This window comes from Lepidochelys kempii, chromosome 1 (genome assembly GCF_965140265.1).
Source record: "Lepidochelys kempii isolate rLepKem1 chromosome 1, rLepKem1.hap2, whole genome shotgun sequence".
In the NCBI taxonomy this organism is placed as follows: Eukaryota; Metazoa; Chordata; order Testudines; family Cheloniidae; genus Lepidochelys; species Lepidochelys kempii.
The window spans coordinates 118,780,672-118,800,406 of NC_133256.1; the positions used below are offsets into that span (position 1 = coordinate 118,780,672).

The 19,735-nt window shown below is 41.0% G+C and overlaps 1 protein-coding gene across 2 annotated transcripts; it reads left to right on the top strand.

Annotated features, from left to right (window-relative positions):
- Positions 1-25: 25 nt before the first annotated feature.
- COA5 (cytochrome c oxidase assembly factor 5) lies at positions 26-16,993 on the top strand. Of its 2 annotated transcripts, XR_012159897.1 has the most exons (4): positions 26-298; positions 9,116-9,199; positions 12,201-13,599; positions 15,707-16,993. XR_012159897.1 is itself a non-coding variant. In XM_073352620.1 (3 exons), exons 1-3 carry the CDS (start codon positions 197-199, stop codon positions 12,240-12,242), a joined length of 228 nt encoding a protein of 75 aa, XP_073208721.1. In that variant the 5' UTR covers positions 26-196; the 3' UTR covers positions 12,243-13,727. The 2 variants fall into 2 exon arrangements, 1 of the variants encoding a protein (XP_073208721.1); XM_073352620.1 differs by lacking the exon at positions 15,707-16,993 and having other exon boundaries at positions 12,201-13,727.
- Positions 16,994-19,735: the final 2,742 nt, after the last annotated feature.

A 19,735-nucleotide genomic window follows, 5' to 3' on the forward strand; every position in this document is an offset into this window, starting at 1 on the left:
ACGGCGCGCGCCCCCTGACCCGGCCCGTGACCCTGCGGCGCGGAGCATGCTGGGTACGGTAGTTCCTGTCCCGGCGGGAAAGCGCAGCGGCGGTGTCTGCCCGTGCGCCGCAACTGGGTCAAAGGACAACAAGATGTCGGCGTCGGCGCTCCTGCAGTGAGAAGCCCAGAGGCTGTGTGCGGGGAGCGCTGCCGCGATGCCCAAATACTATGAGGAGAAGGAGGAGGACGGGCGGGCCTGTGCCGGGGTGCGGGAGGACCTGAGACAGTGTCTGCTCGAGACCTCCTGCGTCACACAGGTACGGGGGAGGGCGGGGCCTGCTGAGAGACCCCGGCGTCATACAGTCAATGTGGGGGGCTGGGCGGCCCCGTCCCTGTTACCCCCGGGTGAGGGGCTAGGCCGCGCCCCTGCACCTGACTCGCGCCCGGTCCCGCAGCGTCCTTGCCGCTGCAAAGCGGTTGGGTCCTCCCGGCCGCACTGGGCCTGGCTCCCCTGTGACAAGGGACCATCTACATAGAGCAGCGAGTCGGCCCCAGGCTGGACGGATGTGGGTGAAACCGTCCCTGCGCCTCGGAGCCCCGTGGAGTTGGCACAACTACAAGGGAAGAGCTGGACACTGTCTTCCCCATCTGCCATCAGCAGAACCGTCCCAACAAGTTACACCTTCACAGGTCAACGTATCGAAGCCTTGCCTTTATTTACACACGTGCGACACCGCTGAAGGCCTTCGTGCCCCAGCGTAAATGGCAAAAAACGTGATCCATCTCCCTCAGAAGGGTCACTGGCTGAGTTCCCCCACCTTACATGGGAAATTGGTTCCAAGGAGCCTTGGAAAGCCTGATTAAAATCTACCAGGCGGCACATGATGGTGATAAAACTAATAAAATATTATTTGTCTCGGGCAAATAGCCAAGCAAAGGAAGAATTCAGAATTGTAATCCCAGGGGTTTCACTGTATGCATTTGGGCTATTAACATTTTTGACTGTTTTCTCATCTGAAAAATGTGGGGAATAATATAAGAGTATTGTTAGACTTTGTTGAGCACTTCCAAAGTGAAAATCCTATAGAGCGCTTTGTATTATTATTAGATCAATCTACTTTATTTTCTCTGGGATAACATATTGTCTGTATTTTATTCTGTCATTGGTTGCCACCTCTTGTGATGTCTTGCATGACAGAACCATTATCACATGATTTATCACATTCTGAGCTGTCAAGATTTGTGACTTTAGGGTTGTAATTTAAAGGGAACTGTAATGCTCATTTTGACATTCAGGAGATTTTGAAGTTGCTAATAAGCAATCTTCAAAATATAATACCTTTTCTCTTAGTCAGGCCTACGTCTTAGTCCTGTTCTACACTGGGAAGGCCTGTTCTACACTGGGAGCACGGGAGATCAATCTAAGTTACGCAACTTCAGGTATGTGAATAACATAGCTGAAGTTGACACCACGGTGAGTCGACAACTGATGCTCCCCCGTCGACTTTTCCCACACCTCTCGGTCCCGGAGTCAATGGGCGAGCACTCAGCGGTCAACTTATGGTGTCTAGTCTAGACTAGATGCGATAAATCGACACCACCACCCCCCTTCCCCCCGCTGGATAGATCCTGCGGATAATATAGACAAGCCCTAAACCTCGGTAGTACTGGAAATAAAAGCGCTCTTTGTTTTGTTTGCTAAATTGATCGTTAGTATATAAACTGTCAGTATCAAAGCTAGAAACTCTAGTGCATATCAAAGAAGAGAATTCATGGAAAGTCAATGTCAATAGAAGAATTAAAACGTCTTTAAATATTTCAGACCTTGTGATTATTTCCAGACCGAGTACCTCCAGAGCTAACGCTGTAACCAGCTGGTCAATAAAAATCAAAGAATTTGCCACTTCAGGCAACACCACCAACGTGAGATCACCATAACTTTTTATCCCTTGAATAATAGGCTACGGAGGCTTTGTAAAAAAATCCTTGTACGGAGAGACTTTCACTGAGTGAAATTGCAGAAAATTAAATAAAAAAAAGCGACCAGGTATGAAAGTTTGAAGTGGTGAAGTTTTAGACCATGTTTTCAATTACATAGGATAAATAACCTGAAAGGGCCATGCCCACTGTCTAACATGAGCTAGCAATAAACCTTTTTTCCTGTTGAAGATGGAGCCTCTGAGTAGGTTTATGTGCAGCTGCTGAAAATCTATAAACACTAGATGCCAATAATTACCTGATCGTTTTCTGCACCCTCAGCAAGTTTGCAGATGACACTAAACTGGGAGGAGAGATAGATACGCTGGAGGGTAGGGATAGGATACAGAGGGCCCTAGATAAATTAGAGGATTGGGCCAAAAGAAATCTGATGAGGTTCAACAAGGACAAGTGCAGAGAGTCCTGCACTTAGGACGGAAGAATCCCATGCACCGCTACAGACTAGGGACCAAATGGCTTGGCAGCAGTTCTGCAGAAAAGGACCTAGGGGTTACAGTGGACGAGAAGCTGGATATGAGTCAACAGTGTGCCCTTGTTGCCAAGAAGGCCAATGGCATTTCAGGATGTATATGTAGGGGCATTGCCAGCAGATCGAGGGACGTGATCGTTCCCCTCTATTCGACATTGGTGAGGCCTCATCTGGAGTACTGTCTCCTGTTTTGGGCCCCACACTACAAGAAGGATGTGGAAAAATTGTAAAGAGTCCAGCGGAGGGCAACAAAAATGATTAAGGGACTGGAACACATGACTTATGAGGAGAGGCTGAGGGAACTGGGATTGTTTAGTCTGCAGAAGAGAAGAATGAGGGGGGATTTGATAGTTGCTTTCAACTACCTGAAAGGGGGTTCCAAAGAGGATCGATATAGATTGTTCTCAGTGGTAGCTGATGACAGAACAAGGAGTAATGGTCTTAAGTTGCAGTGGGGGTGGTTTAGGTTGGACATTAGGAAAATCTTTTTCACTAGGACGGTGGTGAAACACTGGAATGCGTTACCTAGGGAGGTGGTGGAATCTCCTTCCTTTGAGGTTTTTAAGATCAGGCTTGACAAAGCCCTGTCTGGGATGATTTAGTTGGGGATTAGTCCTGCTTTGAGCAGGGGGTTGGACTAGATGACCTCCTGAGGTCCCTTCCAACCCTGATATTCTATGATTCTATTTTAAAAATGCAGATTGTTGTACACCTGAGCTTTTGTTTTTGAATTGCCATATTTCCATCTAAAATCCAAAGGAGAAATGAACTGTTAATGTTTGTAAAACACTGTCTGAACATGTGAATTGCTACATATATGCCAAGTATGCAAATAGGTTCAATTGCTGTGATGGCATTGATACTTAAACTTCTTTACCAACTTACTGTTTGAAAACATGCAGTGCTCACTATATTATCTTTATGGACATCTCATTTTAAATAGACCAGAAAATCTTGCCCTCTTTCATGATAAACTGAAACCTAGAAAACTTCCAGTATCTTGCATTTGAGGGCAAATAGAAGAGAAAGTGAAATGTAGGAATGAGAATTCCACAATGATTTATTTACTTTGGAGGCACCTACAATAGAGATAAGTATAAATAAACAGAATCATTGTAAGAGAAGATGTGTGTGACCCCTAAGAATCCCTCAGTGCGAACTGGCAAAGGGTTCACTGTTCTGTAACAGTAACTCTTGACAGACCTGCCAGACTCACTGCTTTTCATAAAAGATGTCATGTACCATCTTAAATTAAAGCCAGAAAACACATTGATCATAAATACGCTTGTGAAATGTCTGTATAGATATGATGTAAAAAGCTTTATATGTACAGTATAAAGGAAATATGTTTCTACAGTCTGAATCAAGGCAGAGTTGACAAAGAGGTATCTACCAGACAAAGATTTTATATCACTTGTCTGCCGCAGTTCACAATGTAAATTAAGCATTGTTAGCCAATACAATGGAAGCCCTCTTTGCATACAAAGTCAGCATGGGGATGTGAAGTCAGCACAATATGGAATAAACTTTTTGGGGTGCTAGGGAGGCATCCCAACTTCAGTATCCAATAATTAATTTTGGGGGATAAAAGAGAAGGCAAAAGGACTTTATCTTTATCCTGCACCTGAGGAAGTAATCGTTCGGTGGGATTTCATTCATGAAAACAGGATCCCAACCTGTCCTGGTTGGAAACACTACAAAAGACATTTTGGGTGAGATAAAATTCCTTAGTCAGAAGGTTAGCCTGCTAAGTTATCATAACAAGAAAAGTGAAGGCTAGAATTGCCCAGTGGAGGTTCTTTGGGTGGCTAACAGGCGGGAAGTGTCAAGGAGGTAATACCCAATTAAGCACCAGCAAGTCTCTCTCTCACTGGAAACACAGGCTAACAAGGTAACTCACAGTCCTGGGCACCCCAAGAAAGTGTCACGGTGGGTTAGTTTATTGTGTATGATCATGAGCTTGGAAAATGTGTGTGAATTGAAACAGAAATGTTAAAATTTGATCATACAGAACTTCAGGTGTGGTAGTGTGATTTTTTTTCTATAAAAGTCAAATGGTTGTGTTAGAAGTTCTGTACTGTTAATAAAATTTTAGTTCATTGAAACAAAAAGTTCATATGGAAAGCTCCCATCAGAGTTGGCACCCTTGCTTGGCTACTTGAATAGGAGCCTCAGGACTGAATAGAAATAGAGACTTAAAAAAACTTTCATCCGCTAAAGGTGGTCCCTTCAATTGGGGTTGAAGCACATCAGCAGAATGTTGTAGGGAAGCTTGCCCTGCTGCTGTCTATGTTGTGTAGATAAGTAGAAAACGTCTGTCTCCAAGACTGTCTTGTTGACACCTTTCACCAGCACAATTACCACTGTTTTGTTTTGTTTTTGGTCTTCTGGTGACGATAGCTTGCTTTTAGCATTACGTTAAGTCCAGTTTGAATAAATCTAAAACCCCTCAAAAGATGTGTATCCAGTTAGATTATTCTTCTGTCAGGGTGGATTTGATTTAAATCAAATTGATTAAAGTCATGATTTAAATCGCTAGTCAGGAAGACTCTATTTAATTATGGATTTCTACATAAAAATGCATTCTTGTTGGTTGTTATAATCTTAGTACATATTCTTCACAACTCAGAGTTAGATGTAGGTTTCATTTTTAGAAGATACACATTATACATTTTTAAACTGATTTATTTTGAAAACTTTTCAGATTAGTTTTACAGCTATATCAGAAAATGAACGATTGGTTATTTCATTTACCAAAGGTAGTTCACCTCCCAATGACTTCATAAAGATCTCCAATTCAACAGGTCAATCATTAATATTTGGAGGATTTTCTTGCCAGGCTGCATTAGGAGGAGAACATCACCAGACACACATTTAAATTGTTTTATTTAACTAAAACAACAACATTATGTATTCTGGATTTTTTTGTTCAACTGCAAACATATAATATTTTAACAAAGCAAGCATATGAATTTTTGAATGTAATTAAACATTCAAGTTTTTTAAAATCAGGTTTCTTTTTGTTAAAATTGTTTTTCACTAAAATAGTTACATGATTTTTTTTAAACAAAAATTAAATAGACTATGTCATCCATGTCAACATGAGAAACTCAAAATATTCGCTGCTGCAGCTAATTCAGTGGTCTTCACCTTCATTTTCCTGTTTGTTCATAATCTGGAAAAGAAAAACAAGCTTTTCTGCTTTTTCAGGTTCCAAATGATTTCTCAATTTGGAATGAATTAGTCCAAAGGAAGAAAATACTCTTTCTACAACGGCAGAAGGAGCTACTGCTGTTAAAAGAGAGATTATCACTTCAACAGTCTCTGAATCCAAGTTCTTAAGTGACTTCTACCAGTTCACTTGTGTGACTTTCTTTAAAACATAATCAGCAAACATACATTTCTTGAATGGTTCACCCTTAGCTCTGAAGTTTATTATAGTTGGCATTATGGAGGGATGATTGCTGGATGTCCATGTTATAGCCAACTCCTCTTCTTCATCAGTTAAGATTTGACCCTGATACCAAGTATTGAGACTATTTGCAAGAAAATGAGCTGGAGATAGTGCTTGTCCCATTCGTTTTTTTAATGCTTGTAATTTAACTCTGTCATTGTATATTTCTCTTTTTAAGATCTCACTCAGTTCCTTCCAACTTTCAACAACATCAGCAATAAAACAGCTATTTCCTTGCATTTTGTTTAAGACTACAGAAATAGGCTTCAGGGTGCTCAGCATGTGTTCAACATTTCTCTTAAGCCCAATGTTGAGAACTTTGGCTGTGAGAGTGCCATCTCATTTTTCATGATTTTGTTCACAAACTGTCATCAGATTAGGCCAGTTCTTGATACAGTGCTCAAAACAGTCCACTACTGAGTTCCATTGCACGTCTTGAGGGAGAGTTAGCTTCGTTCCTCCCACTTTTTTCAGAGTAGCTGCTGCAAAGTGGTTGTTATGGAAGTATTTTGCAATTTCAGCAACATTAACCTTTATTTCTGGAACATTGAAGTCTTTGGCTAGGAGGTGCATCAAATGAGTACTGCAACCGTATGTTGTTAGCTTGGGACTCTCTTCACTCTCTCCTAAATTTCTTCTCATCTTGGATACATTTGCAGCATTGTCTGTGACCAAGCTGCGTACTAGACATTTGAATTTTTTTTCATAGTTTGTTATAGCTTTTACTGCTACTTCTTGTAAGTATTCTGCTGTGTGTGCATTTCCTGATGTATCAGTTGTTTCTGTAAGGAAGACATTTCCTTCTTCTGTTGTCACACAAGCACATACAACAGGATCATTGTGGACATTGCTCCACCCATCAAGACTCAGGTTAACGATTTCATCCTCTAGACCTTTTGCGCGCTGCTCAATTTCTCTTTCATACACTTTATCCAGCAATTTGCCTGTGACATCTGCTGGTACTGTGACTCTATTTAATGACTGAACCATGTTAATGAAGTGTGGGTTCTCAATCATACGAAAAGGAAAGTTTGTTGCATAAACAAATCAGGCAATTTTTTCATCAATTAGCTCTTTTTGTAATCTGCTGGTTCTTATCACAAACTTGTCTATGGTGGTTTGTGGATGATGGAGTTTTTTTTTTCTTTTTGCTACAGGTTATATACTATGGCTGTGTGACGTACTTGATGTGACTAAACCACTATCACTGTCAGATAACTCTGAAACTATAGAAAATGATGGTGATCTTGAAGGTGGATAGTCTTCAGAATCTTGTATGTTGAGGATGGATTCTCCTAAACAAAATAAGTCAGTGCAGTTATTTAATTATTATTACCGTACTGCTCATTTAGCATTCACTGACGCTCAGTACTACTTTAAATGTGAAATTGTACAAGTAAGATCTGTTTATTTCAGCTATTTTTTTTTTTATCGCAACTGCATCTAAAATGATAGTACCATAAAGTAACCACTATATTTTTTGCTCAAACATGAGAATTCAGGAATAGTCCAGAGAGAAGACAATCAGTCCGTAAGAAAGAAGTATGAATTAAAAAAGTTTACCAACCTGAAGATCCTGCACGTTCAGGATGTTTGTGTACACAGAGTCAATCCCTTTCCTCTCTCTAAAAGTACAAAGTTTCAAAAAGTTCATCACAGGAAAGATGTTTTTCATCATGTTCAACGCAGCTTCCTCCTGAGAAGGAGCACTTTTCATGATGTTGTTTCATTTGGGCAACCAGGCCTTGCATTTCTTTGTTCCACAGTTTGCATTTTTCACGCATGCCTGTTTTATCCACAAGTAGAGGAACTTAATTAAAATATCCCCAAACTGGGTCTCTCTTATGGCCTGCTGCCATTATAGGTTTTCCCTTTTAGTGAGAGAATGGTATGTTAGATCTCAAATCAATGAAGGCTACACTCGGAAAGACCTCAAGACTTCCGGAATATGCTGCTCAAACAGTTTCACTTTTGTTTCTACTGCCTGTTCCTCCCTTCTCACATTTATCTCCAGACTTCTTCTCCTTGTCCAGATCTATTCCATCCCCAAGAATCTTCTATTCATTGAACTTTTTGAAACTTTGTACTTTTAGAGAGAGGTAAGGGATTGACTGTGTGTACACAAGTTTGCAGAGGGACAATAGGGTTGAGGTCAGTTATTTCTCACCTCTATATACTTATTTAAAAACATTTTTGCTGTTAACAGGCATGTTATCTCTGGGGACACAAATCCACAGTTTGAGAACTGCAAAACTAACCAACTTTCCTTGGTTGGCAACTTGGTGCCAACTTTCCAATGTGCTGAGGGATGCTCACTCTTCAACCCCTGGTTCTGCCACAGGCCTGGCCCCACTCCACCCCTTCCCGCGCCCTCCCCTGAGCCTGCCATGCCCTCCCGATCCCCTTTCCCCCAGAGCCTCCTGCACACCACGAAACAGCTGATCGGGAGGTGGAGGGAGGGAGGGGGAGGTGCTGATCGTCAGGGCTGCTGATGGGTGAGAGGTGCTAGAAGTGGGTGGGGGCTGTTGACATATTACTGTGGCTCTTTGGCAATGTACATTGGTAAATTCTGGCTCCTTCTCAGGCTCAGGTTGGCCACCACTGTTCTAGATTGAGCACTGAGTCCCATTGGGTATATAGAAAGATTAACCTAAATAATCTGTACAGAAGCCCCTGGAATCCCATCAGATTGGGTCCCTAATCCAAGAACTATTGGAACTCATTTACAAAACTTTTCTTAAAAATTATATGAATATATTGTCTCATACTATAGAATTAGAATTTATAATCCCTATTCCATGATGAGATAGCTTTGAGCTATCATGTATCTTAATTAAAATTATCTTTAGATAGGTTTTTTCCTCAAAAAGCATTTTATCCAAAAAAATCCAGTTGAAATAAAAAAAATCAGGTTGTTTTTTTTTTGTTGTTGTTGTTTTTTTAAACATTGATTTTTATCCACCCTGGTCTTCATTTTACTGATACAAGCACATGTCTTGGGAGTGGGAGGAGAAGGGAAAGAATTATTATCTGGACTTTCACAACTCTCAGTTCCACTTACCTGGAATTTACCACAGCAAAGAACACAAGTTAAAGGACCTTGGACAAAGTTTCAACAGTGTCCACAGGACTTTTTAGAGGTGCCTTGTCTGTAGTGTCCTTTCCACTGAAGAAATACACTGTATTCTTATGCTTTTATGTTTCATGTGACAGGAAGGAAAAAGCCCCAGACAATGCTTGAAGGAAGGACACTGCAGAAGTTTGCAGGTTTCTTTTTTTGAGTGCAAAAGGTCAATGGTAAGTGATTGGTTTGATTGTTTGTTAGTCTTTGTTGCCAGTATTTTTTTGGTTTTTTTTTTTTTTTTTCCTTTTCTAAAAGATTCTGATGAGGAAGAAGACACCATTGAAATGAATCAAATTGACATCATTTAGGAGAATAGCTCCTTACTTGTCATAATTGTAATTGGTCCTTAATAAATGTTAGCTCTTGTGAACATTAGTATAGCGCATCTTTTGCACTCAAGCAAAACAATGAATTAGGTTGTGGGTATAATCCAACAAGATATTCATATTTAAATTGGAGAAGGCTCAGAGTGTGACAGCTGCAATAAAAATAGGAAATGATAAACAAAATTGGGGTTATTTTAAATATGAAAGATCCGTAGGTAAAATAGCTTTTTAATATTTAGGATTGATATTTAGCCATACTTTAATCTTATCTATTTGAGATCATGGGAAGAAACAGAACTGGGGGACATTGATTTAAGTTTAGAGGAGACTCATTGAAGGATCATTTTACTGTGGTAATGGACTTCTGCTTTCCACTTGAAGTTTTGTATTTTTACTGTAATGTGCTTAGGTAATTGGATGACTGTTAATTTAAGGAGATATAAGTCAGTTTTATGATTGAGTGACAAACTCTCCTTTTGGGAGTGAGCGCTCAAGTACCACAGCATACTATTATAAGTACCTACCTTGATAGAAAAGGAGGAGTTTCCCCAGACTGGCTATGAGTTTCTTGTATGGAAATGTTGACCTTTGCGGTCATAAAGCTTTTTTTTTAAATAGGGTAGAGACAGCAAAGTTGATATCAAACCATTCCACACATGATGGGCACACAGCCTGTTTTTGGTCTTACCTAACGTGTTACTTTGCTCTATAATGAATAAACCCTGATTTTAATTTTAGATTAAGGAGGGATGCAGAAATGGAACATACCTAAGATCTTTCATCCCACTCTGCTGCTCTAGCCTCCCAGCCTTCAACCCTTCTCCAGGGGAAACTGTCTTAATTCAGCTAGAAAGGAAAATAGAATTAAGCTAGAAATATGCTAGAAAAGTGTCTTCAAATGTCTTATTTACTCTCCAACATGTCTACAACAACACTGTACCAATCTTCAAATATTTCTCATTATAGTTCAGTATGTAACAAGGACAGATCAAAAAGACTAGGTAGGTGGTTCTCAAACTTAATTGATTGCGCCCCTCTTCTTTGTGTCTGTAGTGGTTTATGCCTCCCCGCCCGCCACACAGATACGTACACGGATTAGAAAAAAATCAACATGCACCTCTGATTAAATATTAAAAACAGTAAGGCATTGATTCAAACAGAGCCAACGACCCATTGTAACAGCAAAAGCAAACCTGTGATTGTGGCCAATGCTTACAATTAAATGTGCAGACTACATTGTAGCGAACAGATTAATCTATAAATGGCAACATCTTTGTTAAATGCTCTGCAAGCTTAACAGAAAACCGTCAAAATGCACAGCACCATCTGAGGACCTGATATGTCTTTGCTTTGCTAGTTATTTATTGCTGTGGGTAAAATGTGAACAGTAAGGTTTTTTTCCCCCACCTCAAGCACCTCATGCCCCCCAGAATGCATTCCCCACCCTCTGTCCCAGAGAGCCTCATCCCCCTGTTTGAGAACCTCTGGATTAGATTATTTATTCTGGAAAGGAAAAGAGTGAGCGATTATGATAATTATATTTAAATAGGAATATAATAGAAAAGGCTGTTTGTGTGCTTCTGCTTAACCTGTCCCGTAATATAGGGGAAAAAGACACGTTTGTAGACCAATTAGATTAAAAGGCAACAAACTTAAAATGGAATTTTAAAAGATTTTGTGTTCTGGAATTTTACTATCTCAGGGTACTAGTGAGGCAAATAACTTAGTACATTTTTTAAAGGATTTGGCACTGCATGCAAAAACAAATACTTTTAACATTTACACTAGATTAAAATGATTAGGGTTTTCAGTTGTCATATTTCAGGACATAAGAAGATCAGCAGCTGGGTAAAGAATAAAGTATGCTTCTGTGCTAGCAATTAGATACACAAATGGGCAGGGAGTGTACACGTTCTCTCTCTCCACATGGCATGGTGACTGTTGTAATATGGTCAATCTTATGTTTACCTAACTTTTTCTTGTCCTATAGCAATGAATTCTAGTTAATGATTTTGCATAGTAGTAATCTGTTCCTCAAATTTAAGTGTCTAGAACATACTAGCTGAATTATTGTTGGATTCAAGAATACTCAGTCATCGCAACCTTGAAAATGGAAAACTTAAGCTCAGAGGAACTATGCCAGGCCAAAATAACATGGCCCTTCTTGCTGCCATATCTCTCTGCAGTGCTAAAAACAATCTACTGTACAGCAGCTCTCCACTCTCAGCTTTAGGAAATGCTGGTGTACAGTAAATCTTTAGGCTTTTTCCTCCAATTATATATCCATGTATTACTTCCCTTAGATATTAACTTGCTTTTTCCTAAATTGAATCTCACTTTATTTTTCACCCATATTTATAGACACTGTAGGTTCCTTTTTATATTACCCCAGCCTCACAGGTGTTTGCAACACCTTCCATTTTAGCTTACTCTGAATTTGCTGTGTAGCACATTCTCCAGATCACGAGTGATGATCAGTAAGATAAGACTAATAAGTATTCTCTACAGTACCCCACGTACACAGCTTCCTCACTCTCGCGACTCTATTGTACCACTTACTATTATTCTGTCTAAGGTCCTTCAGCAAATCTGAAGTCTACATGATAGTGCTAATCAGTCACCTGGTATTAATTATGAGTAAGATTTCTGAAGATAGTGCTACCATGTACTGTCACACCAGTCTTGAGTCTTTTTATGGAGAAACCATTTATTCTCTTCAGTGACTTTTTCCTTATGGTATCCTTGTTTGTAAAGTGCCAGAAATAGAAACACAGGTGTTTCAAAGCAGTTCTAATACTAGTATTTTACATTTTGCAATATGTTGACTTAATTATTCTTCAATCTTTAGTTGGATGGCAGAGCAAGATTCAGAGGAAGGAAGGGATACTGAAGCCTTTCTGAAGAGAGCCAAGCATGGGGAATTGTGAGTGTATTAGTGCTTTAAGCAAAACACAAAGACTAAAATAAGAAGAGTATGTCTGCTGCATCCTCCCAGTCATGAAGTATTCTCATGGAAAATACCTGCTTTCAAGAACTCTGATCAATTGAGGCTGGCATGCACCTAAAATACTAAAAAGAAAACGAACATTAAGCTGGCAGTTTGGAGTGATATGAAACGCCCTAATGCATTTTAAATAAACTATGCAAAATCCAAAGTAAGCTGTAGCAATCTTTAGCTGAGTCAATTTGTTTTGAAATTGAGATTTCCTTTCAGTTTTTAGGTTTGTAGTTTTATTTATCTAAAATCATAAAACATTGTCAGAATGAAATACTATAAAATGATTGAAATTGGTAGGCCGCTTGAGTAGTGTTCTGCAGTATCATTCAGGAAACCTAAGATAGGTCTCTTGTTTCCCAGGTTGGCAGGGCCAACACACACTGAATGTACAGTTAGCCTCTGGGGAAGAGAGTGGCTTATGTTGCTCAATAGTGAGTTCCAGTTAGAGTGCAGTTGGTACCTGTCCAGTCCCCAAGAACTGTGACAGCATCTCTTCATCCCTCCACAGAATTCCCTTTTTAATATGATGGTTGGTGTAAATTCATTCATACATTGTAGACTTCACTACTGAAGAGCTAAATTAAAGTTAAAATATGTCTGTCTGAAAGTGATTGTTCTTTTCGAAAAACAACTTTTAAGAGAAATATAGTTCATCTGACCAGTACTAGTGTATAGCTGAAGACTTGCGTATGAGGAGTAAGGGTAATTAAATGTCATGTTTTTCACCCAGACATGCAGCTGAAGAGATATCGGTTGTCATTTTTATCATAGTGTGCCGACAACAGCCTCTAGATTCCTTTGAGGTTATGCTGGACTTCCCCCTTACTACCCAAACAAATATACTTTACACACTTGACCACAATTCAAAATCACATTTTTTCTTAACTTATTAAACATTCATTATGTATCACAAACTTTACAATTTTTTGTTTTTTTGTCTTATTCCTGCATTCTTATTCCTTTCTGTACTCTAAAATGTATATATGGGTGTATAATTTTCAAATATCCATGCACATTCATTTAAATTATGACTGGTTTTCTATGGTAAACTTGTTTTTTAAACTCTTAGCATTTCCATATGTTCCATTTGTACTACTTAATTCACAAGTTTGTATAATTGCATAAGTAAGTCATAATGTAGTTCAACTGGAAGACTAAACTGTAAATGGGGAAAAAGAAAAAATGTCGGTTTTTTTTGTTTTTTGAAATCAAGGATGTCTCCTCCCAGTGCCAAATCTGTCTGTAACATGTAAGTATTGGAGGATGTTCTTTATGATATATACTGCCTAGAGTTAAGCATTTCACAGGTCCAAAAATAATTGGTCAGTTGGCTTGTCATATATTTTAAAGCACTATTTTATTAGAATGGGAACAACAGTAACAAAAGAGAGGAAGACTTTGTTTCTAATAGGCTTAGCTCAGATACTTACTCCTAATTACAAAAAAAATTACTTAACTGAGTTATTTCATCTTAGAACAATGCAAGACACAATGAAACCAAGTTCTAAAAAATGAAAGAATGGCACCATAATGCAATCAAAAATGTAGGCAACCACCTACATCACTTTTTTTCTTGCTGGAACATGTGACAGTACAGTAACTCCTCACTTAACGTTGTCCCAGTTAACTTTGTTTTGTTGTTACATCACTGATCTATTAGAGAACATACTCATTTAAAGTTGTGCAATGTTCACTTATAACATTGTTTGTCTGCCACCTGCTAGTACAGTACTTTGTTTACTACTTGCAGGATTCTTTGGAAGAGCAGCCCCTCGGAGCTAGTGGGTGGGTGGGAGCTTGGAACCAGGGTTGGCTGGCAGCCCCCCTATCAGCTCCCTTCCACCACCATCACCACCACCACGCAGCCTGACAGTGGGCCCCCGCAGATCAGTGAATCCCCACTCCCTCACTGCGCCTCCCACCCACAGCAATCAGCTGTGTTGCAGTGTTCAGGAGGCTTAGGAGGAGGAATGAGGATGTGGTGTGCAGCCTCCCTGTGCCTCCTGTACCCAGCAATTAGCTGTTTCGCAGCATTCAAGAGGGTGGGGAGGAGCGAGGACGCGGTGTGATCAGGGGGAGGGAGTTGAGCAGGGGTGGGATGGGGCCTTTGGCGAAGGGGTGGAGTGGGGGCAGGCCAGGGGCAGAGCTGTGGGTTGAGCAGCCTCCAGCACTTTAGAAAGAACAGCAAGAGGAGCAGCCAAACAATCCACCCTCTTTCACCTTCTGACTCCACCACCTCAACCAAGCTTCACAAACATCATTGCTGATTACAGGATTAAACTGTTTAAAACTTATACCTATATTACATTGTTTAAAATGGTTTAAAACTTATACTGTATATGTAAATAATGTCTTTTGTCTGGCAAAAAAAATTCCCTGGAGCCTAAATCCCCCCTCTCCCCATTTACATTCATTCTTATGGGGAAATTGGATTCACTTAACATTGTTTTGCTTAAAGTTGCATTTTTCAAGAATGTAACTACTGCGTTAACTAGGAGTTACTGTATTTGAGTGTGATCAAATAATAGGTGGTCAACTGGCATTTTTTTGACCAGTTTATCAAGCCTAATGTTGCCACTCAGTTTTCTTATAAGAACATAAGAACGGCCATACTGGGTCAGACCAAAGGTCCATCCAGCCCAGTATCCTGTCTACCGACAGTGGCCAATGCCAGGTGCCCCAGAGGGAGTGAACCTAACAGGTAATGATCTAGTGATCTCTCCTGCCATCCATCTCCACCTTCTGACAAACAGAGGTCAGGGACACCATTCCTTACCCATCCTGGCTAATGGCCATTAATGGACTTCCATGAATTTATCCAGTTCTCTTTTAAACCCTGTTATAGTCCTAGCCTTCACACCCTCCTCAGGCAAGGAGTTCCACAGGTTGACTGTGTGCTGAGTGAAGAAGAACTTCCTTGTATTTGTTTTAAACCTGCTACCCATTAATTTCATTTGGTGGCCCCTAGTTCTTACGTTATGGGAACAAGTAAATAACTTTTCCTTATTCACTTTCTCCACATCACTCATGATTTTAAATACCTCTATCATAGCCCCCCGTAGTCTCCTCTTTTCCAAGCTGAAAAGTCCTAGCCTCTTTAATCTCTCCTCATATGGGACCCGTTCCAAACCCCGAATCATTTTAGTTGCCCTTTTCTGAACCTTTTCTAATGCCAGTATATCTTTTTTGAGATGAGGGGACCACATCTGTATGCAGTATTTAAGATGTGGACGTACCATGGATTTCTATAAGGGCAATAAGATATTCTCCGTCTTATTCTCTATCCCTTTTTTAATTATTCCTAACATCCTGTTTGCTTTTTTTACTGCCGCTGCACACTGTGTGGACGTCTTCAGAGAGCTATCCATGATGACTCCAAGATCTTTCTCCTGATTAGTTGTAGCTAAACTAGCCCCCATCATATTGGAAAAAATAATCCCAATTATACATACAATGTGCATTACTTTACGTTTATCCACATTAAATTACATTTGCCATTTTGTTGCCCAATCACTTATATCTATTCATGAGAGTGGGATTCCTTTACTTCTGTTCTTCATGTAGTATGGCTCCAGGGGGACCAAACCAGGCAATTTGCCACTTTATATACCCTTTTATCTAAGCCATGATCCGTCTTGGTAACAAAACAAGATTTATACCAGTAGTTAAACAAAGTGAGGCACTCACAAAACATACTGTAAGCAAAACTTAGGGTTACCCAAGAACTAATTTCTGAAAAAGGCTTCTTAATACTCAACTCTGTATTTAATAAGAAAACTTAACAGTTTCTCAGAGCTCTTTCAAGGGCATGTACTTTAAAAACAAACATAAAATCCCCTCCAAACTGCATTGGTTCCCTAACAAAGACATCTTTTCTGTGAATAGTTGTACCTTACAACCAGGGCACCTTTGTACCCAAAATATAGAGAGGCATCATGGGGAAATACTGTGACAACTCTTCATATTCCTTTTATGGAAGATTAATGTTGCAGAGATCAGTTTTATCACATTTTGTCTTTCACCAAGTCGATCTGAGCATAAAAAGAAATGTGTCTAAACACACGATAAAACAGGCAAGGAGATTCATGAAATTTTAAAAAGTACTAGCCCAAAAATTGCTTGGTGTATGCAATATTCAGTTAAATTAGCTATATACCTTTAGATAGTTATTTTCAGCTAATGTTAAAGCAGTTTAAAAGTAGCTGCTTTATATGGGGGCAATTTTTTCTTTTGGAGCCCTTTAAAAGCTAAATAGCCTCAAAAATGATAATTTAACTCTTAAAATGGGGGAAATCAAAGTAATTTTAGCCAGCCTGATTAGTAAACTAGAACTTAAATCAGGAAATGAGTGTAAGGATAAAGATAACTACCAGTTTTTGCCTACCTCCTCTGATGGATAATTAATACATACACTGCTAACTAGAAGGCCAGCCCCAAGAATGGCCAGATGTTTTTAATGATAAACAATGTCTTTTCAAGCATTTGATAGTTTTTGAAATAGATAAAATTTGGTAGTTTTGTGCAAGAACTTTAAACAGTTTTTCTTATGGAGTTTTCCTCTTTGTTTAGATGGATAGTGTCTATCTTGTATTACTCCTGAGGGAATTTGGTGCCAAAAAAAAATAAAAATTCTATGCATGATATTTTGTCAATAAATAAATGTGGGAGCTCCAGCATGGCAGTGGGGAGTACAGGCCACTGGCTGCATGAAGCTGGGAGATCAACGTGTAGCCCTCCTCCCCAGGACATGGACTCAGGGGTGAGGCTGCCCCTGACACAGCGCAATGGCTGGGCCTACCCCAGAAACCCCCTGGAGCACTGCCCCTCGGCACCAGGTGTGAGCAAGCAGGCTCAGCCTGGCAGGATCCAAGCGTGAAGGGGCTTAGTGTGGGGGGATCCAGGTGGGGGTTGAGAGGATTCTGTTTGGGGAAATCTGGGTGTGGGTGGCTCAGTGGGGGGTTCAGGTGCAGGAGGGATCTGGATGTACAGGGTCTCATTGGTTTCAGAGTAGCAGCCGTGTTAGTCTGTATTCGCAAAAAGAAAAGGAGGACTTGTGGCACCTTAGAGACTAACAAATTTATCTGAGCATAAGCTTTCGTGAGCTACAGCTCACTTCATCGAATGCATGCAGTGGAAAATACAGTGGGGAGATTTATATACACACAACATGAAAAAATGGGTGTTATCATACACACTGTAAGGAGAGTGATCACGTAAGGTGAGATATTACTGGGGGGGAGGGGGACCTTTTGTAGTGATAATCAAGGTGGGCCATTTCCAGCAGTTGACAAGAACATCTGAGGAACAGTGGGGAGTGGAATAAACATGGGGAAACAGTTTTACTTTGTGTAATGATCCATCCACTCCCAGTCTCTATTCAAGCCTAAGTTAATTGTCTCCAGTTTGCAAATAAATTCCAATTCAGCAGTCTGTCATTGGGGGTTTTGCATGCAGGGGCAATGGGACTGCAGAGGGGTCCAGGTGAAGGTGGTTGGGCTCAGCTGGGGCATCTGGGTGCTGGGGAGTGGGGCTTAGTAGGGGTCCAGGTGCAGGGTGGGATGAGGCTTGTCAGGGTGGGAGTTTCAGTGGGGGGTGGTCTGGGTGCAGGGGTAAGGATCCTGATGCAGGGGGTGAGACTTGGCGATGGGGGTATGTGTGCAGGGTAGTCAGCACGGGGTGATGTGGATGCAGGGGTGGGGGTCCAGATGCAGAGCCCAGTGGGTGGGTTTGGGGGTAGTGGGATAGGGCTCAGCAGGGGATATGGGTGCAGTAGGGCTCCGGATGCAGCGGGTGAGGCTTGACAGGGGGGGCGAGAGGTGTTCAATTCAGGCAGGAAGCAGTTGGGGGCAGTGCAGTGCTGGGGGATTTCTGTGGGTGGTTCTGACCCAGCCCCGGCCACTCCTTGCAGGGGAAGAGGAAGTCCTGTCCTGAGACTAGCACGATAGGAGCCACTGACCTGGGTGTCCCCAGCCACTGCACACAGCCCCTCCTCGCAGTGATTTACTTCTCTGCCAGCTGCTCCAGGCACCTGAAACAATATGCTAGCACTGCTGGGGAGGGGTACATGACCACACATGCAGCTTCCCTTTGCTTCCCCATCACAAAATCATTTTTCTGTGGGGAAGCAAAGAAATCTGAAGGGGATGTGAATTCTATATGCACACCATTGTGCAGAATTCTCCCAAGAGTTACATGGTATGTGTGGTGGGTTGGACCCCCCCGTTCTGGGATGCCACCTGATGTACTGGGGTTTAACTGAGCCTCCCCTGTTCAATCAGCCTGGGCTCCCTCTCCCTGCTTTGCTGAATCAGGCTCTTCAGCCTCTTGCAGTACACACACACATGTAGGGTCACACCCCACTGCAGACACAGACTGAAGTCAGCTCTGTGCGAGGGGACTCCCCCTGGACTCACATGCACGGCCCTTTTTGGGAGCTAAACACAAAATAATACTGCCTTGCGCTGTATAGAAAAATCTGCACAGTGCAAGCTCATAAAAATCCGCCCTCTTCCTCAGTGTGAAGAGAGGTGTGCACACTACTCCCCCACCCCAGCTACCAGTTAGAAATTATATAAATTGAGTTATATTATAAACAAGAAATAAGTTTATTAACTACCAAAGGTGGATTTTAAGTGAATATAAGAGATAACAGACAATACGAAGTCAGTAGAGATTACTGACCAAATAAAACTGAATACGCAAACTAAGTTCAATATACTTAAGAAACAGGTTACAAAATGTAAATTCTCACCCTAAATGTTATTGTAGGCAGGTTGCAAAGTTTCCGTGGTTCAGAGTTCCAGTTGTATTCCTTTTCAGACTGGACCCCTTCTCAGTCGGACTCCCCCCTTGCCTTCTCTTCAGGTGGCTTTTGCAGTCTTTCTTTTTGGGTAGAAAGCCATGGCAAGAAGGAGGAGGCCCCTTTGCATTTACATAAGGTGGGAATCCTCCTTTCCCAAACTTGATCTCCCTTCCCTTCCAGTGGAAAGTTACAAGAAGTCCCAGGTAATGTTTAGTACCAGGTGACAAGACCCATGTCTCTGCAGGGCTGTGGCAGCCATTGCTCATAGGCTGTCTCCAGTGTCCACAGGCAGACTAAACTCTTTCACAGTCCATTGTCTCTGCTAATGGCCCATTAGCCTTGTCTGGGTTTTTCATTGTTGTACCTGAAGCATAGGGGTTGGGTGGGGTGAGGTGGGGAGGGGATGTGACACGCAAAGTAACACATTTGAAATACAGATACATAGTTAATATTCCTAACTTCAGATACAGAAAGGATACAGGCATACAAATTGGATAATCACATTCAGTAAATCGGTTTCAGAGTAACAGCCGTGTTAGTCTGTATTCGCAAAAAGAAAAGGAGGACTTGTGGCACCTTAGAG